Source organism: Thamnophis elegans, chromosome 15 (assembly GCF_009769535.1).
Source record: "Thamnophis elegans isolate rThaEle1 chromosome 15, rThaEle1.pri, whole genome shotgun sequence".
Classification (NCBI taxonomy): Eukaryota; Metazoa; Chordata; class Lepidosauria; order Squamata; family Colubridae; genus Thamnophis; species Thamnophis elegans.
The window spans coordinates 1,152,597-1,175,107 of NC_045555.1; the positions used below are offsets into that span (position 1 = coordinate 1,152,597).

The 22,511-nt window shown below is 47.0% G+C and overlaps 1 protein-coding gene across 1 annotated transcript in view; it reads left to right on the top strand.

Moving 5' to 3' along the window:
• Positions 1-8,332: 8,332 nt before the first annotated feature.
• Positions 8,333-22,511, top strand: part of LOC116518656 (probable U6 snRNA-associated Sm-like protein LSm4) — a gene marked incomplete at its 5' end in the record, with an annotated part of 46,171 nt that continues 31,992 nt past the window's right edge. The window contains one exon of the mRNA XM_032232171.1: positions 8,333-8,666. Within this exon, the coding sequence (XP_032088062.1) occupies positions 8,333-8,666 (334 nt within the window). The remainder of the gene's footprint in view (positions 8,667-22,511) is intronic.

A 22,511-nucleotide genomic window follows, 5' to 3' on the forward strand; every position in this document is an offset into this window, starting at 1 on the left:
TTGTTTCATTACTCAACTAGGTAACATCATTAGTCATCCATCCATCCAACCTTCTTCCTTCTTTCCTCCCCTCCCCTCTTTTGTCTGTCTCTCTTCCTTCCTTTCCTTCCTTCCTTCTTCCCCCATTCTCTTTCCTCCTTCCTTCCTTCTCTCTGTGCCTTCTATCTTTCTCCTTCCTTCCTTTTCTCTGCTTTCTCTTTCTATCTCTCTCTCCTTCCTTCTCTCTCTGCCTTTCTCCTTTCTTCCTTCCTTCCTTTTCTCTGCTTTCTCTTTCTATCTCTCTTTCTCCTTCCTTCCTTCTCACTGCCTTCTATCTCCTTCCTTCCTTCCTTCCTTCTCTCTGCCTTCTGTCTTCTTGCTTCCTTCTCTGCTTTCTCTCTATCTCTCTCCTTCCTTCCTTCTTTCCTTCTCTCTGCTTTCTTTCTATCTCTCTCTCCTTCCTTCCTTCTCACTGCCTTCTATCTCTCTCCTTCCTTCCTTCCTTCCTTCCTTCCTTCCTTCCTTCCTTCTCTCTGCCTTCTGTCTTCTTGCTTCCTTCTCTGCCTTCTCTCTATCTCTCTCCTTCCTTCCTTCCTTCCTTCCTTCCTTCCTTCCTTCCTTCCTCTGCTTTCTCTTTCTCTCTCTCCTTCCTTCCTTCCTTTTCTCCCTCCATTACTTCTTTCTCTCCCTTCCATCTAGAGATAGAGAGAGATAGGGGGGGAGTTTGTCTCCATTTGAAAGCAAGCCAGGGATTGCAAAAAAAAAGCAGAGAGGGCTTAGCCCCCCCCCCCCGGCCGCACAGACCCTCCTACAGGGACACCCCTTCCCTCCCACCCCCACCCCACGCCAATCCCTGCTAGGCTGAAGATCCTGCTTGCAACCCCTGGGAGACACAAACCCCCTACACACAAGCCCGTTTCCAGAATCCGATTTGGAGAGAAGGAACCAACGAAAGGAAATTAATTCTTTGCACAACCTAAGTGCTTGTGGGAGTTGATCACAGTTAAAACCCAAAAAGAAAAAAAAAGGGGGGGTGGGTGGAAACTCCATCCAGGGCCCCAGAAGCATTAAATCAGATTCCTGGCCACCGCAAAAAAGCCTTTCGCCGCCTCGGATTAATTTCTGTGGGAAATTGGAACTGGGTTACCTTTCACTCCCTCATCTGTCTTGCCTTCCCACGGCCTGGAGGGATACCTGACATTTTAAAACTCTTCTGTGGGTGGGTGGCTTGGTTTAATGCACCCCCCTTTTTTTCTTCCCCTGCGGGAAGAGATTTCCCCCCCTCCCCCTTTTATAGTCCCACATTCCAATTTAGGAAAAAATACGTCGTCCCCCCCCCCCGATCAAATATTGATGGGTGGAAAACAAATCGGGATTTTTCAGCGGCGAGACAGCCGGACGGATGGAACGTTAGACAGTCGCATCTCCATTGTAGCCCCCCCAAAAAAGGGGGTGGGTAGGTGGGTTTGTTGGAAAAATAAAAAAAAAATTTAAATTCCTTCCCTGCCAGGAAATTTCTCCTTCGTTCTCCGGTTGCAGAAGGGAAGAGAGAAAGAGAGAGGGGAAGGAGAGAGAAAGAAGAAAGAGGAAAGGAGAGGAGGGAATAGGGAGAGAAGGAGAGAGGGTGGGAAGCGGAAGGGGAAAGGAGGAGTAGGGGAGAGGAAGAGGAAGAAGGAAAGGGAAAGGAGAGGAGGAAGGAAGGAAGAAGGGAGGGAAGTAGAAAAAGGAAGGAAAAGTAGGGTAAGCAAGGCAATCCCGGATACGTATATTTTAACTCTTTATCTAGAAAAAACAAACGTATAAATGTGATAAAATATAATAAGAAGTATGAGAATGTATACCTGTAAATGTATGTGAGAGATTAAAAAGAAAAAAAAACGTTTAAAAAAAAAAAGAGGGGAGAAAGAAGAGGAAAAAAGGAAGAGGAGGAGGAGGAGGAGGAGGAGGAGGAGGAGGAGGAGGAGGAGAGGAGGGATGGGTTCAGGAAGGGCATGAGAGGTTACCCAGAGAGGATTTTGGAAAGAAAATTGAGAATATTCCTGGGTTAAGGATGGTGGCGACTCTCGGACAGCAGAGACAGTTCAATAAATTTCCCCCCAAGGGATTATCAACAAGTGAGCCTCTCCTTCCAAAATGTTCCTCTTCTATTTGGGGGGGGGGATTTCACACACACCCCTGACTCTGCCACCTGTCTGATGTTATTGTGGAAAGGGCTGGTGTGTGTGTGTGTGTGTGTGTGTGTCCTTAATTGTTGGTCTTTTTGGCCCGAGGAAATAATCCTTGTGGCTACAGAAAAGCCGAGGGGATCGATCCATCCCACACCTGAAGACGCTTCCTTCCTCCTCGGTTGCCAGGCAAACAGAAAAAGGTGGTTTCCAGGAAACGCTGAGAGCCATTCAGACAGGAGGATTGAGTCAGAAGGCTGAGATTCAAGGCCTTGGCACTTCCCCATCATTGTTTCCCTTCCTTCCTTCCCTCCCTCCCTTTTCCCATTCTCACCTTCCTCTCTTTCTTTCTTCCCTTTTCCCATTCTCATCTTCCTATCTTTCTTTCTTCCCTTTTCCCATCCTCATCTTCCTATCTTCCTTTCTTCCCTTTTTCCATTCTCATCGTTCTATCTTCCTTCCTTATCTTTTTTCTTTTTCCCCTCCCTTTTTCCATTCTCATCTTCCTATCTTCTTTCCTTCCCTTTTCCCATTCTCATCCTATCTTTCTTTCTTCCCCTTTCCCATTCTCATCTTCCTATCTTCTTTCCTTCCCTTTTCCCATTCTCATCCTCCTATCTTTCTTTCTTCCCTTTTCCCATTCTCATCTTCCTTCCTCTTTCCCTTCCCCCTTCCTTTTCCCTTTCATTCTTGCTCTCCATCCATATTCTTCTTCATCCATTCACCCACCCACCCACCCATTCCTCTGATTTTCTGTTCTATCTATCTATCTATCTATCTATCTATCTATCTATCTATCTATCTATCTATCTATCTATCTATCTATCTATCTAATCTCTATCATCTATCTATCTATCTATCTATCATCTATCTATCTATCTATCTATCTATCTATCTATCTATCTATCTATCTCTATCATCTATCTATCTATCTATCTATCATCTATCTATCTATCTATCTATCTATCTATCTATCTATCTATCTATCTATCTATCTATCTATCTATCTATCTATCCCTCCCGCCCTCCCTCCCTACCCTAACCCACCCACCCACCCACCCATCTCTCTCTCTCTCTCTATCTATCTATCATCTATCTATCATTCACCCACCCACCCATCCATCTCAGAATCCTAGGGTTGGAAGGGACCTTGGAGGTCTTCTAGTCCAACCCCTAGCTGAAGGCAGAGCCCCTATACAATTCCAGACAAATGGCTATCCAGTCTCTTCTTGAAGACTTCTAACGATGCAGCATTCAAGACCCCAGGAGGCAAGCCCTTCCATTGGCTAGTTGATCTGGAATGACAGAATAACAGACTTGGTAGGGACCTGGGGGAGGGGTGTCTTCTAGTCCAGTGTTTCTCAACCTTGGCCACTTGAAGATGTCCGCATTCGCTGGCTGGGGAATTCTGGGAGTTGAAGTCCGGACATCTTCAAGTGGCCAAGGTTGAGAAACACTGTTCTAGTCCAACCTTCTGCTCAAGCAGGAGAGACCTTTTCAGCTGTCTAGTCTCTTCTTAAAAACCTCCAGAGATGAAGCACTCACAACTTCTGGTGGGAAGCCCTTCCACTGCTTAATTTTCCTCACTGTTGGAAAGTTTCTTCTTAATTCCAGGTTTTGTCAGGGTTACAAATAGCATCCGAAAGTCAATCGGAGTCAGAAGCAAAGCATTGCTCAAAGTTCCCATTGATGAAGACAGCCATGTTGGCACATCTGGGAAAACCCGAATCTGAAAGCTTCCCGGTTTTCCCCACCCAGGTGAAAGTTCAAGATCTTGCCCCCCACACCACAAGCCCATCACATCGTCCAATCATCCACTGCCACGCTGGCAGCTTCCACCCATCCAGTTCTGGTCAGGTGGAGAGGAGGTGCGGAGACAAAGGATGATGACGTTGGCTTTCTAGAAAGAATGTTGTTATGGCTACCTCTCATCTAACTCTGTATTTTCCCACCATAGTAGAATAATAGAAAGCATTGCTTCTCTCCTTGATGATTTCCCACCCGTTGCTTCTTCTTCTGCCTTCAGGTGCTTTGGAGAAGAGGTTGACCCCCTCCTTCTTTGCGGCAGCCCCTCAAATACTGGAAGATGCTATCATGTCCGTCCCCCCCCCCCCAGTCCTTTTCTTCATTGTACTGGACAATACCCGGCTCCCTCAATCGTTCATCCCTGCACCCCATCTGCAGCTTCATGCGGGCCGTGATGTAGACTGTGGAGAAGGTCACATCCCCACACGGGTCCGTCAACATCTGGTAGAGCAGATCAACTCAACGAAAGAGACGAGGCAGGGAAGGCCATGAATTCTGCTTCTCTTCCTCTTCCAGGCACGATTCTCAGGCTGAAATATTTAAGATTTAGCTGCCTTCCTTCGGTAAATAATTGATGCTCCACCTCAGCTGCTGGAGAAGATCAACCCTCTGCATTGTTGACAAGCAGAACGGGGTCTTCCGAGGGGTTTGCTGGAAGTGAATTTGGAGCTCCTTGGGAAGGGGACATCTTGGGTTTTTTCCCCCAGCTCATGAACGGGGTTGCTGTCTTTCCCCCCCCTCCCCCCAAAAAAGAACAGACGGATCGGGAGGAAGGGGGCCTTGTGGGCAGGCAGGAATGGGCTCCAGGAGCTGTGGAGTCAGTTTTGATAGGGCAGAGGGTCCTCGATTTGCGACCGTTTGTTCAAAGGGCAAAAACAGGGGGCTTCCGGCCTGTTCTGGTGCTTTAGAGCAAGGGTCTCCAACCGTGGGCACTTGAAGGCCTGCGGACTTCAACTCCCAGAATTCCAGGATAGCTTTAAAAACTTGTGGATTCCCACTTCCTCCATCCTGTCTCTTCCTTCCTCCCTTTCTCTACCTTCTCCTTCCTCCCTCTTTCCTTCTTTCCTCCCTCCTCTCCTCCCTTCCTTCCTCCTTCCTCTCCTTTCCTTCCTCCATCCTCTTCTTCCTTCCTGTCTCTTTCCTTCCTTCCTTTTCTCCCTTCCTCCATCCTCTTTTCTTTCCTCCCTTTCTCCATCCTCTCCTTCCTTCCTGTCTCTTTCCTCTCTTCCTCCATCCTCTCCTTCCTCCCTTCTTGTCACTTTTCTTCCTTCCTTCCCTTCCTTCCTGTCTCTTTCCTTCCTTCCTCTCTTCCTCCATCCCCTCCTTCCTTCCTGTCTTTCCTTCCTCCTTCCTTCCTGTCTCTTTCCTTCCTTCCTCCATCCTCTCCTTCCTTCCTTTTTCCTTCCTCTTCTTCCTTCCTGTCTCTTCTCTCCCTTCCTCCTTCCTTCCTTTCTCCTCCCTTCCTTCTTCCCTTCCTCCCTTCCTCCATCCTCTCCTTCCCTCCCTTTTCAACGTAGGAACTGCCTGACTTCCGACTGACAACGGGAGGCTCACTGGTCCTATCACCTGACGGACACGATATGCTGCTGTTACCTAGTACAAATTAAAGTTTATATTATGCAAATTCCCCCATTCTTTCGATTTTATCCATGTGGCTTATAAACCTGGAGGTTTGGGAGACGGATAATTTAAATATTGCTGTGGAGGCTTCATGGCACTGGATCTATTAAAGACGATGAAGAAAGGAATGAGTAGAAATCTATAGGAAGTTAAGCGAGATACGCTGTTGCTACAGAAACTGCATTGTAAAAATTATATTTGGGTTGTGGGGAAAGGTTTCCCAGCCCTCCTTAAAGTCAGAGAAGGAGCTGTTTGAATTACAAACTTTTAGGGATACTAATTCCGTTAGAGGCAACAAGGGTAAATTTGTGTTTATCAAAGAGGGAATTACAAAGAGAGGATCTAATTATAAGATCAATATATTGTCCCAACTGCAATCAGTCGGTATTTATGCAATCACTATTGCAAAATCTAAACTCATTAAGAATTGGAAATGTCATTAGAAGGGGGGGAAACTTCAACCAAGTTTCGGATAACAAATTACGGCGATCTTCTAAAAAGGCAACAGGGGAAATAGGACAATCATTTGGAAAAATCTCGGTTTGCGCTTAATTTATTTGATAATTTGGCGAGAGAAACACCCAGATGAGAAAAATCACACGTGTCATTCAAAGCGACAAAGGCCAAATTCCGCCTTTTTTAGGTTCGAAAAATGTTTTCTGATGGCATTTTGTCACTCAAAATTAGTTCCATATTAATCCGCCGCTACGCAACCATTTCGGATTGTAGTTAGTCCTCAATTTACGACCAACACGGAGGGCCAACATTTCTGCTGCTAAGCGAGACAGTTGTTAAGTAGCCTTTGCCCCGTTTCACGAGCTTTTCCTGCCGCAGCTGGTAAGTGAATCACTGCAGCAACCCGGTTGTTAAGTGGATCTGGCTTCCCCACTGGCTTTGCTTGTCAGAAGGTTGCAAAAGGGAATCACATGAACCAGACACGGGAACCGTCACAAGTATGAGTCAATTGCCGAGCATCTGAATTTTAATCCTGTGGCCCTGGGGATGCTGCAATGGTCGTAAAGTGTGAAAAAACAGTCACTAAATGAACTATTCTATTCTATGTTTTATATTCTATTCTATCATATTCTATCCATAGTATCCTATCATTCTATTCTATTCAATTCTACTCTAATTCTAACCTATCCTATCTTCTTTATTCTATTCTATTCCATATTTTCTATTCTATTTTATTCCATATTTTCTATTCTATTCTACTCTAATTCTATCCTATCCTATCTTCATTATTCTATTCTATTCTAATTCTATCCTATCTTCATTATTCTATTCTATTTCTATATTCTATTCTAATTCTATCCTATCTTCATTATTCTATTCTAATTCTATCCTATCTTCATTATTCTACTGTATTCTATTCTAATTCTATCTTATCCAATCTTCATTATTCTATTCTATTCTATTCTATTCTATTCTATTCTATGAGTACCTTAAATTCCCCCCCTTCCATTGATGTGGGATTATTTTGGAAGGTGGGGGAATCCAACTTTGTCACATTTTGCTCTTTTTATAATCACGAAAAGAGTTTTAGCAGACTATTTCATTCCCCCTTTTTCTTCCTTAATAGACTGTGGGAAGGCTGCTGATGTAATGTATCTTGATTTAAGCAAATCAAGAGCTTTGACCCAGAACCCCCGAGTTGTTCATGACAAGGCTGGCTGGGGAAAAAAAATAGATCCCACCCCAGGGGACCCTTCATCATCAGAGCCGCCCCAAGAATTCGGGTCTTCACCGTTATTATTAATTTTTTAATCCTGCAGGGTTTGCTAACCATATTTTGCAATTAGAGTCCAGGGTGGTCGCAAAGAGGCATGATCTGAAATAAAATAATAATAATAAGGGACAAACACGGGTTTCAATGAGAAAACCCACATGCGTTCACGCGTTCACACGTGCAACGGGAATGCGTGCAGCTGCAAAAGGTGCATCCCCGGCCTTGCTGTGAAAGATGCACCGCCCTGCAAAATGCCGCTAAGACGCGATCTCTTTCCCCCCAAGCCTCCAACTGAAAGAGGGGGATCCCGGGGAATCTTCCTAATGACACGCGTGTCCGCCGGCCGCCACGAGACTCGCATTCCAGGGGAGGCGGGATCCCGCGGGGGTGGGCGGGGAAAAAGAAGAAGCCGCTGCCCAATCAGCGGCGCCGCTTCGCTCCGGCCCTTTCCAGGTGGCAGCTCCGCTCCCTCGCGTCTGGGCCAATCAGGAGCTTTGTTTAGGGTTAGCGGGCCGAGGAGGGCGCGGCTGCCTGTCAAGGCGGCCGCGCCAATGAAATCGCCCTTTGGGTTTTTTTCGCCCTGCCCCTCTGAGCGCTCGCGCTCTCCTTTCTATCCCCCCCCCCTCCTCCTCTTCTCCACCCTTCCCTCCTCTGAGCCGCGCTACCGGTGCTCCCCGCTATTTGCGTCACTGACTTCTTCCCGCCTTTCGGAGCCTCTTCCAGCCGCCTATTGGCCGCCGGCGGCTGTCATCGCGCCGTCGCTCTCCCTCCGCGGCCTCCGATTCGCTACTGTCCCTCGCTCGGCACTAAAGAAGCGCCTCCTCCCCCTTTCATCCTAGCTGCCCTCGCGCTTCCGATACGCCTCCCCTTCTCTCGGCCCCGCCCCCTTGTCAAGACCGCCCGTCTATAAGCCGGCGTGCTTGCCAGTCAAGGACCATCCTCTCCTCGCGCCCGCCTCCTCCCAGTGCCGGTTGGCTCACCTCGACGCCCATCCCGCCCAGCGGCCAATGGCCACCGCGGGCGTGTGTGAGGGAGCGTGAGGAGGACGAAAAAAAAGGCGGCGGAAACCGGGCCGGCGGCGGCGGCGAAGGCAGGGCCTCCGCGAAGGAAGCGGCGCCCGCCCGTAACCGCCGAAAGGGAAGAAAAGCCAGCTACGGGCCGCCGGGGAAGGCGGGAGCGGAAACGGAAACGGAGGAGAGGAAGGGGCGGGGCCAGCGGGAGAGGCGGCGACAGCAGCAGCAGCGGCGGCGGCGGCGGCGGCGGCGGGAGCAGCGCGCGCGCCTGCCTGGATCCTGGTCGCGAGGAGGAGGCGGCGGAGGAGGATGTGGCGCGCGGAGGGGAAATGGCCGCCGAAAACAAGCCGGAAGGTGAGCTGAGGGAGCCGGCCGGGGCCGCCTTCTGAGTGGGGGGGGGGGGGACGAACCGACCGACTGACTGACTGACTGACTGTGAGGGGGGAAAAACCGGCGGGAACGCGCATGCGCGGCCCCTCCGGAATTGCCTCCTCCCTCACTCCTTATTCCTCCTCGCCTTCCCGCCCTTCTCTTTCCTCGCGGGGGGGGGTGGTGGTGCGAGGGAGGGAGGGGGGGGCTATGAGGCCTCGGGACCCCCCAAAGTTGGGAGGGGCGGGGCGCGGCGGGGCGCCTCCTGGGGAGGGGGCGGGGCCGGCGAAGAGGCCCCTCCTCCTTTCCCCCCCTCGCGGGAGGGGTTGGGGGCGGCCCGGCGTCGTTGCCTGGCGACCGAGAGACCCTCCTTCCTCCTCTTCAAACCCCTCCCCCCCCACCGCCCAGAAAGTCCTCCCGGGTTGACTGGGGGGGGGGGGGAGATATTGAAAGGGTCTCCCTCGTAGTTGGAAACCGCCCCCCCCCAACCAAAGAGCGAGGGATCCCACTCCCATCCATTTCCCCCTCCCCCACTAAGTGCTCCTTGCCCCCCTGCCTTTGGCTGAGGAGAGGGTGGGATGCCGCCTGCAGGGGTCACCCGAGGATGGAGAGGGAAGGGGGGGGGAAGAGAGGAATGGGAAATACCCCCTCCCTCATTTTTCCCCCCTTTTCAGCATCCTGACCCTCAAGGGCACGTCCCCCTCCCCCCACCGAGGTTTTAGGAGGGGGTGTGAATGTGGAGGAGGAGGGAAAGCAGGGCACTTCCTGGTAAGAAGAAGAAGACGGGAGGGTCTTTTTGGGGAGGGGGGCTCAGAGAGGGAGGGAAGGGAGGGGGGGGCTACCTGCTGGCGCTGCGCCTGCTGGGTCTGGGAAGAGGGAAAGTGGGATGGAAACGTCCCTCTCTGGATTTAAAAATCCCTCTGAGACTCTCTTGGGTCCCTGGCGCTCTGTGCCTGCCATCTCCCCCCGCCCCCCCCCCCCAAAAAAAAAGCCTGAGCTGTGCAGGAATAAGCTGGGGTTGGACGTGACTTCCTAGATGGAGAAGAGGAAATAATTGACATTGATGCAGCCTTGTGCGTGTTTTGTAGATGCATACATACGTGCATATATATGGATGTACGTGTAGATGTGTGCATAGTGTGTGTTGATTGTCCATATCTATCATCTATAAATCTCAGTATCATCTATCCATTCATTTTTCTCTATGTCTATCATCTATCATCTCTATCATCTACCTACCTACTTCCATCCATATCTATCTATCTATCTATCTATCTATCTATCTCTATCTATCTCTATCTATCTATCTATCTATCTCTATCTATCTATCTATCTATCTATCTATCTCTATCTATCTATCTATCTATCTCTATCTATCTATCTGTCTATCATCTATCTCTCTCATCTCTCTTTCTATCATCTCTCTTTCTATCAATCTATTCATATATCCTGTCTGTATCTTGTCATCTCTTTCTCTGTATCCATCCAGACACACGAATGCATACACGTATATATACACCCACATGCATATATATATATGTATACAGCTACCCAGACAGGATTTTGGGATCATGACTGGCCTACATTCAGTACTTTCAATTTAACACCTTCCTTCCTTCCCTCCCTCCCCCGCCTCCCTGTCCATAGAGCGCAAGCCTAAAGAGAACAGGGACCGACCCCTCTGATTTTATTGCGGCTGCCTCTTGTTTCTGGCTGTAAATAGTTGAGAGAGGAGCAATATACGGTCACGGCGGCGCCTCCATTTCCCAGCCACCCTGAGAGCCGCCACGGTCTTGGTTCTCCCACACGTATGCCAGCCACCCTTGCCGGTGTGGCCTAAATGCTGCTGAGCCGTAGGTAGCGTCTAGTTGCGCACCTCACTTGTTGGCAAGGTAGCGGTGGTCTTGGCCACGTCTTACATGGAGGGTTGGACCTCTTTCCCGAAGGTATCCTTGCACACTGGGAGTATGGAGTCAGCTTGTTCAGGTCCTTCAGACGTGGCTGGGGCGGGGGAAGGAAAGGGTGAGAGCTGTCATCGTAGGTATAGCTTTTTTTAAAACAGTGTTTTTCAACCTTGGCAACTTGAAGATGTCTGGACTTCAACTCCCAGAATTCCCCAGCCAGCGAATAAAATAACCAAAACCAGACGTTGATAATCCTGCCTTGAGTTCCTGCCCTCTACAAACCTGTTAAGAATCCCTTCGGCTACTAAGAGATTTCTGGGAAAGCCTTTGCAGATTTCAAGGAGGCAGAAGACTGGATGTTTTTCGCCAGTGCGAGAACATAAGAGATGAGTTGAAGGACTAGCCTGGCGCAAGGCAATTTCACACGTGACGCTGCTCCTCAGAGAAACTTAAGAAAGGTTGTTAGCCACCCACCCCTGCCTCTTTTTTCATACTTCCCGTACTAGATCCTGTCCGAAAGGGCCTGGGAGGTGGTGAATGCTTCGTTTCCGAAATGTTTTAAAAAAACGGTGAAAAATTCATCTTCTTGTGCTTTTCAGTGGGGACACAGAGGTTGCCCCATTGAGCAATATTTCCATCTCCAAAGTTAAAGAGGTGGGGGAAAAACAACACCCCCCTCCCCTAGTAAATGTTCGTCGTCATAGATGGGCTCAATCCAAGGCTCGTATTTGTCCTTGCATGCCTCCTTTCGTCTCACCTACGGGGCAGCGCTGTGTATTTATAACATCTTCCTGAACATGTTTGCGTGAGTCGCCGCCGCCTGTCCTACAAAACATTTGCACCGAGCGTTGGTGAAGGAGGAGGAGGCTCCACTCTTTCCCCAATTCAGGAGACGCGTCGACCCAAGACGTTTTTAGAGCGTTTGAGAGAGGACTGGAAATAACCAGGAAGGTGGTAATGAAAACAATACGGTGGGGACATCGTACTCATCGCACAACCTCCTGGCCTCTATTTCTGCTGGAGATGATGGGGCTAGAGAAGGTCAAGATAGCCGATGGGCCATCAAATGCAAAAAAAAATATATAGCTGGGCTGTGAAAGTCATAAGCGGCTGTGGACTTGAAGTCTGTTTGTTTTGGATATTGGAAAAAAATTATTTCTTTTTTTTAAAAAAACCCTGAGAAGTGTTGTCGTTTCACCGAAGAAAATACCGGGGGCAGGAAGGGGGGAGCTTTATAAAATGAATTTGTCATGCACTCTAATTCACATCAGTTTGGTCCCGAGTCCATTTTAGAGATAAGCTTTGATAGGAATGCAAAGCTTCCTGTTAAAATGACGTACTTTCTCGGCACACAGTCAATAAACAGAGCCCTACCTTTTTTTTAGGGTTTTAGATAAATGGAGGCATTTTTGTTGCGTTCTTCCAAACGTATGAAACTCCGGTGTAAGAATTGAGACTGGTGAGAGTGCAAGTCGGTCTTTGGATGAACGTAGGGGCAGGTCATCCTCAGCTTTTGTGGGTGAAACAGGTAAATGGTGGACGTTCCAGGTGAGAATTGCCCCCAAAGAATATAGTTTTTGGGGATTCGGAATCCACTGCTTCTAGCTCCTATCCACAAGGGGGTAGTGATGTACTGCTGGAGATAATCTGTAATGGAAATATTAGGAGATTCCTTTAAAAGAGAAATACAGATCGAGGTAGCACATTTGACTGCTCACTTGATGGCTTTTTAAAAAAAGAAGTTGGTAAAGGAAAACCTTTTAAGGGGTTAAATGTTAGGGGCTTTATTCAGCTGTGGAATGGTCCTCCTCTGTCTGACGACACGAATCCACCTACATCATTTGCCGAGTTGTCAGTTATCACCCGAGCTGCTTTTTGGTTGCATCCCGACTTCTAAAGTGATAAAAGGCAAGACGACTTTAGGGGCAAGATGGGTCCAGACTTCATCCTGAGGGACGTAATAGTAGAGCCCTTGTAACAACTAGGTGGTGCTTATTTCTGAGATTAAAAATCCGGGCTCATATCTCTCTCTGTCTCTGTCTCTCTTTCCTCTCCTCTCCTCTCCCTCTCTCATCTCCCTCTCTCCTCTCTCTCTAATCTATCTATCTATCATCTATCATCTATCTATCTATCTATCTATCATCTATATATATACACACATACACACGTTTTGATTTTACAGGCTTTTGCATCACCTTATGAAGAATGTTGTCGTCTTGTTTCTGATCTTGGCTAGGACCGAAAAAAAAGATTACTCTACTTTTAATACCCGCCATCAACTTTGGCAGTGAATAGAATCGCCCTCAAGTGCACATTTTACCTAACGTTAATGCTAACTTGCATGGCTCTGCCTCCCAACTCCCTACCTCCGTGAATAACGTACAGATGAGTATTAGGAGATTAAAGTGATAGGATGGGGAAGGCCGTTCAGAACTTTCCCCAACGTTGAGAATGTCATCTCTGCTTATCCAGCAAACGTTTTTTTAAAAGAATAATTTCGAGTCGCCGCTTTTGATGCCTTTAATTCGTTATTTCTGACCGTCCACATGACTGGCTCTATATAAGGTTTCAGGATGTGCATCTTGCAGTAAGAATGACGTCAACTGGGATAATATTGCCGGAACAGGGTAGATGACGGTGGTAGATTTAATCCCTTCCAAGTTTAGACGCTTGGTTACCTCCCCCCCCCCCCTTTCCGGTTGCAAAATCATTTTGTGGTGCGGTAAAAATGGAGTCTGCCTTGCTGATTTCCTGGGCCAATTGAGTCTCAGATTCCCATTGCTAAGCGTGGCATTTGTTAATTGAATTTCCTCCCCTTATACAACCTTTCTTGCTGCCGTTGTTAAGTGAATCCGTCTTCCCCATTGACTTCGCCTGTCAGAAGGTCACAAAAGGGGATCCCGTGACCCCTGGGACACTGCGACCGTCATAAATACGAGCCAGGTGCCAAGCGTCTTGAATTTTGATCATGTGACCACAGGGATTCTGCCGCAGTCGTAAGTGTGAGACGCGGCCATGTCACCTTTTCCCCGGGCCGTTGTGATTTTGAACTGTGACTAAAGGAATCATCGTAAGTCAAGGACGAGCCGTGTCCAGCTGGTTCCCGCAGATTCCTCATCTTACGATATCTTATCTCTCTTCCGCTAACAACCATCTGAAGTGTCCCAGCGTGGTTTTTTTCCCCTCCCCCATTCCTGGCAGCTGTAAGCACCGGTAGTAAAATGAATTTGAAGGATGGTATTACACTTACAAAATAAGAGAGAATAAAATCCTTATGAACTTTATTTCTCAAGTACCCTCCGGGCATGCTATGTTCTCATTACTTCCCCCCCCCCTTCTCCTCCTCCTCCTGTACCTGCCATATTTCAAGTTCTGCTCCTTTGAAAGAGAGAGAGAGAGAACATCCTATCCTTGGTACGGCATTATCTTTCCGTGGCTAAATGAAACCGGGCTTACTGCACATTCTTAAAAAACGGGCCACTCCGTCTTTGATGAAACTCGGGGTGTTCTAGACGTTGGGCCACTCCGTTTCCTCTACACGTGATAAATATTTGCCGTAATTGTAGCGAGCCGGTCTTATTTATGAGCGTTCTCGTTCCCTCTCTCTTTTTCTGGAAGAATAGTGTGTTTACTACTTAATCATCAGATGTCAAAAGTATACAAGGAGTCGTTTCTCTTTTAATGGCCGTGCAAAGGCCAAGTTTTCACTGGTGGTTTATGCTGTCCTGGTTAACTTACGGAGTGTCAACTTTAATAACCTCTGGACTTCATGAAATCCAGTGGCCTGGCTCTCTCTGTATACGGGACCTGTTCGTTCAGCAGCCGAAGTTACGGCAGCAGTGGAAAAAGTCCTCCCACTTATGACCTTGAGGTCATGTGATCAGAAACCAGTGTTTATTTACAGTGATGGCCGCATCCCAGTGTTGCGTGTTGCCATTTGTGACATTCCCAGAGAGTGTCCCACAAGCCACAAGTCAATGAGGGAAGCCAGATCCATTTAATGACTGCGGCAAACTGGCCACAACTTGCTTAACAACCACGTTGAAAGCTCTGGTCTTAATTCTGGTCATAAATTGTGGACTATCTGTAACTGCTACACTTTGATCAAGTCTGTCTGTCCATCCATCCATCTAATCTATTTATCTAATCTATCTAAATCAGTGTTTCTCAACCTTGGCAACTTGAAGATGTCCGGACTTCAACTCCCATAATTCCCCAGCCAGTGAATGCTGGCTGGGGAATTCTGGGAGTTGAAGTCCGGACATCTTCAAGTTGCCAAGGTTGAGAAACACTGATCTAAATCATCTGTATATCCATCCATCCATCCATCCATCCATCCATCCATCCATCAATCTATCAATCAATCAATCAGTCAATCTAATTACAATATTCTATCAGTATTCTATATACTGTAGTCAATTCTATAGATGTCCTTGACTTATGACCACAATTGAGCCCAGCATTTTTATTACTGAGTGAGACATTTTTTAACCCGAGGTTTGCCCCGTTTTACGACCTTTCTTGCTGCAGTTGTTAAGTGAATCCCTGCAGTTGTTAAATTAGTCGCACGGTTGTTAAGTGAACCCGGCTTCCGCATTGACTTTGCTTGTCAGAAGGTCGCAAAAGCGGATCACATGACGCCGGGACATTGCAATACGAGTCAGTTGCCAAGTATTTGAATTTTGATCACATGACCACCGGGATGGCTGCGACAGTGTTAAAAATTGGTCATGTCATTTTTTTAATGATTTGGAGTCATTTGATGCTGTTACAGAGCCCGTTTAGGGGGCTAGGTGCTTATCAGACCCTAGTTAAGGGGGGGGGTTGCGCGGAAGAGACATTTCTGTAGAAACACAACAGATTATTCTTCTCCCATTTTCATGGTTAAGAACTTTTGGATATTTGTTCAAGAAAAGTACCTCTGCCCGACGAGGCTTCCCTTGAGCGTTAGGTTGAGTACGTGACGTTCTGATTTTTATTTATTTTTTGCCTCAAATGTAATACAAGTATTGAAATGATTTAAAGCAGGACTTTGCTGTCATCATTTCTCTCTCTCTCTCTCCCCCCCTCTCTCTCTCACACACACACAAATGAAAAGAGAAGCTTTAACTGCAGCTGCTGGCATTTTCTGCACCCCTTCTCCAAACAATCCACTTCCCGCTGCATTTTTTTTTTTACAAGGGATTTTTCCCCACCCTAAAATGCACTTTTGTTGTGGCTTCTGCAATGTGCATCATGTGGGGCAGTTTATTTTCAAGCAGGCTGAAGTGTGGATTCTTGGAAGATAAGCATTGTAGTGTTTTCGTGGGCCCTTTGGACTAGCATTTTCTAGATCCAGCATTTCCTCCCATCTCTCCCAGTGTGGCCCAAGCGAGCAACACGTGGACGAAATCCCCGGGGTAGATTTCATGAGTTAAAAAACTCCGTTCCTAAGCGGGCCCGTTTGTTAGGCGGGTGAAGCATTTGGGGGTTTTATAAGTCGTCCTCGATTTACCACAATTCATTTAGTGACCATTCAAAGTTACTGGGTCTTTGGGGGAAAAAGGGGGAGTTATGATTTTTCATAATCATAATTTTCAATAACCACCATTTTTTCTCATTTGCAACCATTGCAGCATCCTCAGGTTCATATGATCAAAATTCAGAGGCTTGACAACCGACTCATACTTATGACCGTTGCAGTGTCCCAAGTCACTGCACGTGATCCCCTTTTGCGACCTTCTGACAAGCAATGCCAGATCCGCTTATCAACAACTTAGCTACCACGTTAATAACTAAACAACTGCAGTGATTCACTGAACAACGCTGGCAGAAAAAAAAAAGCAATGGGGCAAAACTCATTCGAAAAATGTCACGCTTAGCAGCAGGAATTTTGGGGTCAATTGAGGTCGTAAGTTGAGGACTACCTGTGCCTTTGGGGTCTAAGAGGAAAAATAATACACTGTGCTTGGATGCGAGGGGTAGTTTAGATGTCACGGGACTGCCCTTGCCTGGTGAGTAGATTTCCTTTTTAAAACAATTGAATATCATAGTGATTTGAGAGGGAGTTTGTTGCCGTCTCATGTGGCAAAAGAGAGCAGTTGCTTTGAAAGATGGAAGATTTTTGTGGCCATTTAAAGCTAAGGAAGGATGCAGGCTCTTCTAGAAACCGTAATGGTAACTAAAACTACTTTAAAGGGCCGAGGATTCGACTGGCTTTTGACAGTGTTTGATAAAAGAAATAAATATTAGGACGAAGCAGTTGCCTGGTGTTCAGCTGAAGAAAGAAACCTCAGTGTGTTTTCCCGGAATCACAAGGGCAGGTGTAGAGGGACAGCTGTGGGAAAAGATGTGGCTGCTTTAAAGGGTAGTTTTTGCTTCAAAGCCCCCTTTTTGGAATTCAGTCCAAAGCAGTGCACAACTGTACTGAAACCTATGGAGATTTTAATTTCAAGGCGACAACATTGTCTTCTCTCTCTCTCTCTCTCTCTCTCTCTCTCTCTCTCTCTCTCTCTCTCTCCCCTTCTCCCTCCCTCCCTCCATCCCTCCCTCCCTCCCTCTCTCTCTCTCCTTGTGTAACTTGATGCACAGTTGTTGGAAGAGGCCCTTGCGCACGCTTGGAAGAGAATTTCTCGTGATTATCTGATTTGAGTCCTTTCCCAAATACAGAATGGATACCAGCGAAAAAGCCCTGAACTCTGACGCTATTGACAGCTCCAGATGTCAAATCATTGACAGAAAGATCTCCAGGGCGGAATGCGATGGTTAGCTGACCCGCCATCCGTCTTTTTTTTTAACCTGGTTTGCAAGCTTGCAGAAAAGGGCCCCATTCAAACCATAAATAGCTTTCAGAGAAGGGAAGCGGTTTCTTAAAAAATAAAATGAAAGTGTGCTCTTTTTAGGGAATGGAGTCTTTGCCGTTTGAATAAGAACGTCAACTTGGCTGTGCGGTGTTTGGACTCTTCAGATCATTAAAGCAGCCTTGTCTTTTGTGAGGTCGATGCGGCTGTGTTGATGGGCGCCCAGGGCTTCGGCCCACGCACAACCTGTTTGCTGCTGCTTTCCACCATTGTAAGAGAGAAGCGTTATTCGCCTTTAGGTACAGGTAGTCCTCGATTTACAACAATCCACTTAGTAACCATTCAAAGTTTCAACGTCCCTGGAAAAGGTGTCATTTTTCACACAGCCATTGCCACATCCCCGTGATCAGATGCTCAAAATTGAGGTGATTGGCCACTGACTCATAGTTGCGACCGTGTGACTAATTGAACAACTGCAGCGATTCCCTTACTAACTGTGGAAGAAAGGTCGTGACACAAATTTTGGGCTCAGTGGTGGTCGTAAGCCGAGGACTACCTGCAAAAGGCTTTGAAGATGTTTCCTATCACAGAAGGGCTAAGCTATTCGAGGTAACATCCGACAAGGAAAGATTTGAGTTGATGAAGTTATGCAAAAATGTGGCTGTAGACATATCTCCCCATCTTACAAATTATTAAAATGCAAGAATATGCGGTCGATAGATAGTTGATTCAGTTTGGACCAAGGAAAGCTTTTTTGCCGTGCTTTGCATAACTAACTTAAAGGATTCACCATTACCAGATACAGAGATTGATATTTAAGAAAATGAGAGAAATTCTTGGCAGAGGCGGCCTAATTAATTGCTCTCCTCCAAATCCCAAGTCGTGTCCCAAATAGATTGCAATCTAATTTGCCACATTTATCTGACTTCTGTTTAGTAAATCAAACCAACAAATACCAAAAAAAAAAAAAATTGCTATCTTAATTTCCTGCGCTGTATAAATTTCTCAGAAACACCTTTCCATCATCCGGAACTATTTGAACTGAAATTCTGAACGAGCAGAAAGCATGCTTTAATACAGCTAAAGTACTTTAAAAAAAAAGAAGAAGCATCACTTCGAAATTATTATTAAACCGCTTGTAAACACTTTAAAACCCAGGCAATTCATTACATTTGTTCACGGGGAAATAAATACTTTTAAACCTTTTAACTGTGGCGTGTCCAAAGAGCTGCTTGTGTAAAAGAAAAAAGAAAAAACCTGAGATACTTAATAGATAATGCTAATGGTTTTAAAACGTTAATTACAATTTGAAAATTCCCAGGGCGGTGGATAGTGTGACTGATTCCTTTGAGGAATGGAATCCTTTTGGTAGACAAAGCTGACGTCTATTTTATGTGATTGTATACAGAGAATGTATGAATGACCTTGGGAAAGAGAAGAGAGGATAGGCTGCCTGTGAAACAGAGAGATAAAAGAGGCAGGAGCCCATAGTCTGCTTAATGGCCAGAAAAAGAAATTTAGGGGAGACTCACCCTAATGGATCAATAAAGTTGGTCCCTTCAGACTTGGAAGGTTCTGTTCAGGTTGCCTTCCAATAAAGTCAAATTACCTTAGTAGTTTTTTTATTTTATTTTATTCCTGACTGGTTTGCTAGGAGGGCAGGCACCAGGTACCTTACCTGTCCAGAAGTTTTTCCAAGGGGATTTGGTTTTTTGGGGGCGTGGGGGGAGATTCTTTGATTGGCTTAGGACTTGACCATAGTGCCAGTGGAATTGTCCAACATTGTTTAAGGTTGCAGCCTCTCAAGTGCTTAAAGCCAAAATATATTTTTTAATAAATTTTTATTTCTCATATATACTTTCACAGTTATATGATCTCATAACTGTTATTAATATGTGTTTGTAACAATTTTTCTCCCCTGCAATTGACAATATAATTGAAATTGCTTTCTTACCATCCCATAGACCCATTTTATTTTACAACAATCCTACTTCATTTCATTTTTTCATTTCATTTTATTAAGATTTATAGGCTGCCCTTTTCCCTGAGGGGACTCAGGGCGGCTTACAATCATAGGGAGGGGGTGAAATGCAAAAACAAACAATATGTGAATAAAATAAAATGATAAAAACGCAACTTGCATTCAACACTCAACACTCGGGCAGGGTGAAATTGGAAACCTATCCCCAGGCCTGTTGGGATAGCCAGGTCTTAAGGGCTGTGCGGAAGGCCTGGACGGTGGTGAGGGTGCGTATCTCGACAGGGAGGTCGTTCCACAGGGTCGGAGCTGCAACAGAAAAGGCTCTCCTCCGTGTAGTCGCCAGTCGGCATTGACTGGCGGATGGAATTCGGAGGAGGCCCAGTCTGTGCGATCTAATCGGTCGAAGGGAGGTAATCGGCAGAAGGCGGTCTCTCAACTTCTTCCTTCCTCAACTCTCTACTTCTTCTTCCTTCCTTCCTTCCCTCCTTCCTTCCCTCCCTCCTTCCCGCTTCCCTCCCTCCCTAATTCTCTCCTTCTCTCCTTCCCTCCTTCCTTCCCTCCTTTCTTCTCTCCTTCTCTCCTTCCTTTCCTCCTTCCTTCCCTCCTTCTCTCCTTCTCTCCTTCCTTCCCTCCTTCCTTCCCTCCCTGCTTCCCTCCCTCCTTCCTTCCCTCCTTCACTTCCTCCTCCCTTTCCTTCCTTCCTTCTCTCCTTCTCTCCTTCCTTCCCTCCTTCCTTCCCCCCTTTCTTTTCTCCTTCCTACCTTCCTCCTCTCTTTTCCCTTCTCTCCCTCCCCTTCCAAAATATTAATTACAGGTGCTCCCCAACTGAACAGCAGTCCATTTAGTGACTGTTCGAAGTTACAAGGCCACTGGAAAAAGCGACTTGGGACCGTTTTTCACACTTAACGACCGTTGTGGCCACGAGACCCAAATTCAAATGCTTGGCAACTGCTTCATATTTATGACGGTTGCATTGTCCTGAGGTCATGTGATCCTTTTTTGCGACGTTCTGACAGGTGGCAGCAGCCGGCTGAGACTTCTGAAGGACTCAGGCCCCTACTTCAGCCCCCCTTTACGCCTGCCACCGGCAGTGCCACCAAGGTATGCCCCTGTGTAGGGCAGCCAAAAGGGCAGAGCTATGGAGGAGATGGGCAAATGGGGGCAGTTGAAGGGGAGGCATGGGACTGGCAGGAATGGCTTGGAGTGCCTGGGCTGATGAACGGGGTGATTCGGTTAACGACAGTAACGTGGGCAGCCACTAAGCGATGCAATCATGTGGCGTCACTCTATACAGCTGCATTAGGTAGTGGCTGGGAATTTTGCTCCCAGATATTAGGAGCCCTGGTGGTTAGAATGCAGCATTGCAGGCTAACTCTGCCCACTGTCAGGCATTCGATCTTGACCGGCTCAAGGGTTGACTCAGCCTTCCGTCCTTATGAGGTCGGTAAATGGACCCAGATTGTTTTTTTGGGGGGGGGCATAGGCTGACTATGTACATCGCTTAGAGAGTGGTGTAAAGCTTTATAAAGCGGTATATAAGTCTTCAGTGCTATTGCTGCTATTAACTGAGGAATACCGGTAGAAAGTTTTGTGGTACAGGTAGTCCTCGGCTTATAACCACAATCGAGCGCTCAGAATTCCTGTTGCTAAGCAAGATGGTTACTAAGTGAGTTTTGACCCATGTTACGACCTTTTTCTAGCCACGGTTGTTAAGTGAATCACTGCAGTTGTTGACCGGTGACATGAGCCCTATGGACTTTGTTTCTTGGAAGGTCGCAAAGGGGGATCACCTGACCCCGGGATGCAGCGACCGTCATACATGTGAACCAGTTGTTAAGCCTCCGAATTTTGATCACATGCTGCAGTGGTCATAAATGTGAAAAAACAGTCCTTTTTCCCCCAGCGCAGTTGTAACTTCGAACGGTCACTAAACAAATAGTTGGTTATAAGTCAAGAGCTACCTATACTGTTGGGTGCTGCTTCTTACCGAGTAATTTCCTGTGTGATGGTGATGATGATGATGATGAAGGAAGAGGACCTAGAGAGGGAGATTTATCACAGCTTGGTAGAATTAAGCAAAAGTGGCTCAGTTCTCCAGCGCCTCCTTTGAAGCCCCTCTTGATTAAATCCTCATTAAAGAAGAAAGGATGTTCATATGTAGACTTTGGTTTTTAGCTTTTCACTAAGGGGTGTAAATTTGTGCTCTCTTTTCTCTAATGATTTTGCTTGCCCCTCCCTCCCTCCCTCCCATCCTTCCTTTTCCTCCCTCTACCCATCCTTCCTTCCTCTCCTTTCCTTCCTTCCCCTCTTTCCTTTCTTCCTTCCTTCCTTCCTTCCTTCCTTCCTTCCTTCCTTCCTTCCTTCCTTCCCCTTGGTGCTTTCTGAGCTTGATGGTTTTCTTGCAGTCATCCATCCATCCATCCATCTTTCTTCCTCCCTCCCTCCCCTCTTTCATCTGTCTTCCTTCCTTTCTTCCTTCCTTCCTTCCCATCACCTTCCTTCCATCCTCCCCCTCCTTCCTTCCTTCCTTCCTCCTTTCCTTTCCTTTCTTTCCTTCCCCTTGGTGCTTTCTGAGTTTGATGGTTTTCTTGCAGACGTTTCATTGCCCAACTAGCTAACATCTTCAGTCATCCATCCATCTTCCTTCCTTCCTCCCCTCCCCTCTTTTTTCTGTCTCTTCCTTCCCTTCCTTCCTTCCCATCACCTTCCTTCCATCCTTCCCTTCTTTCCTTCCTCCCCCTCTTTCCTTCCTTCCTTCCATCCTTCCTCCCCCTTCCTTCCTTCCTTCCCATCACCTTGCTTGCTTCCATCCATCCATCCTTCCTTCCTATCTGAAAAAACCTTGCAGAATTTTGAATTAGGCAGTCTTTTTTAAAAAAAAACAACCCCTCTTCCTAATCAAATGAGCAGAATTATAGTCTCGACAGCCAAGCCGAGTGGGCGCCCGGGTGGGAAAAGTTTGCGAAGCTGGGAATAATGCCTGTCAAGCCTTCACGTTGTGGGTGCGGCTCATCCGTCAGGCTCCTTTTATATTTGGAAGTGGGCTGGTTGTTGTCAGGGTTGGCATGAATGACACCTGAGTGTTGATGGGGAAGAACCGGGTTACCTGCCAGGCCGTGAGAAATCACATGGCTGCCTGTGAAGCGCCGCCGTTTCAAGTTTTTGA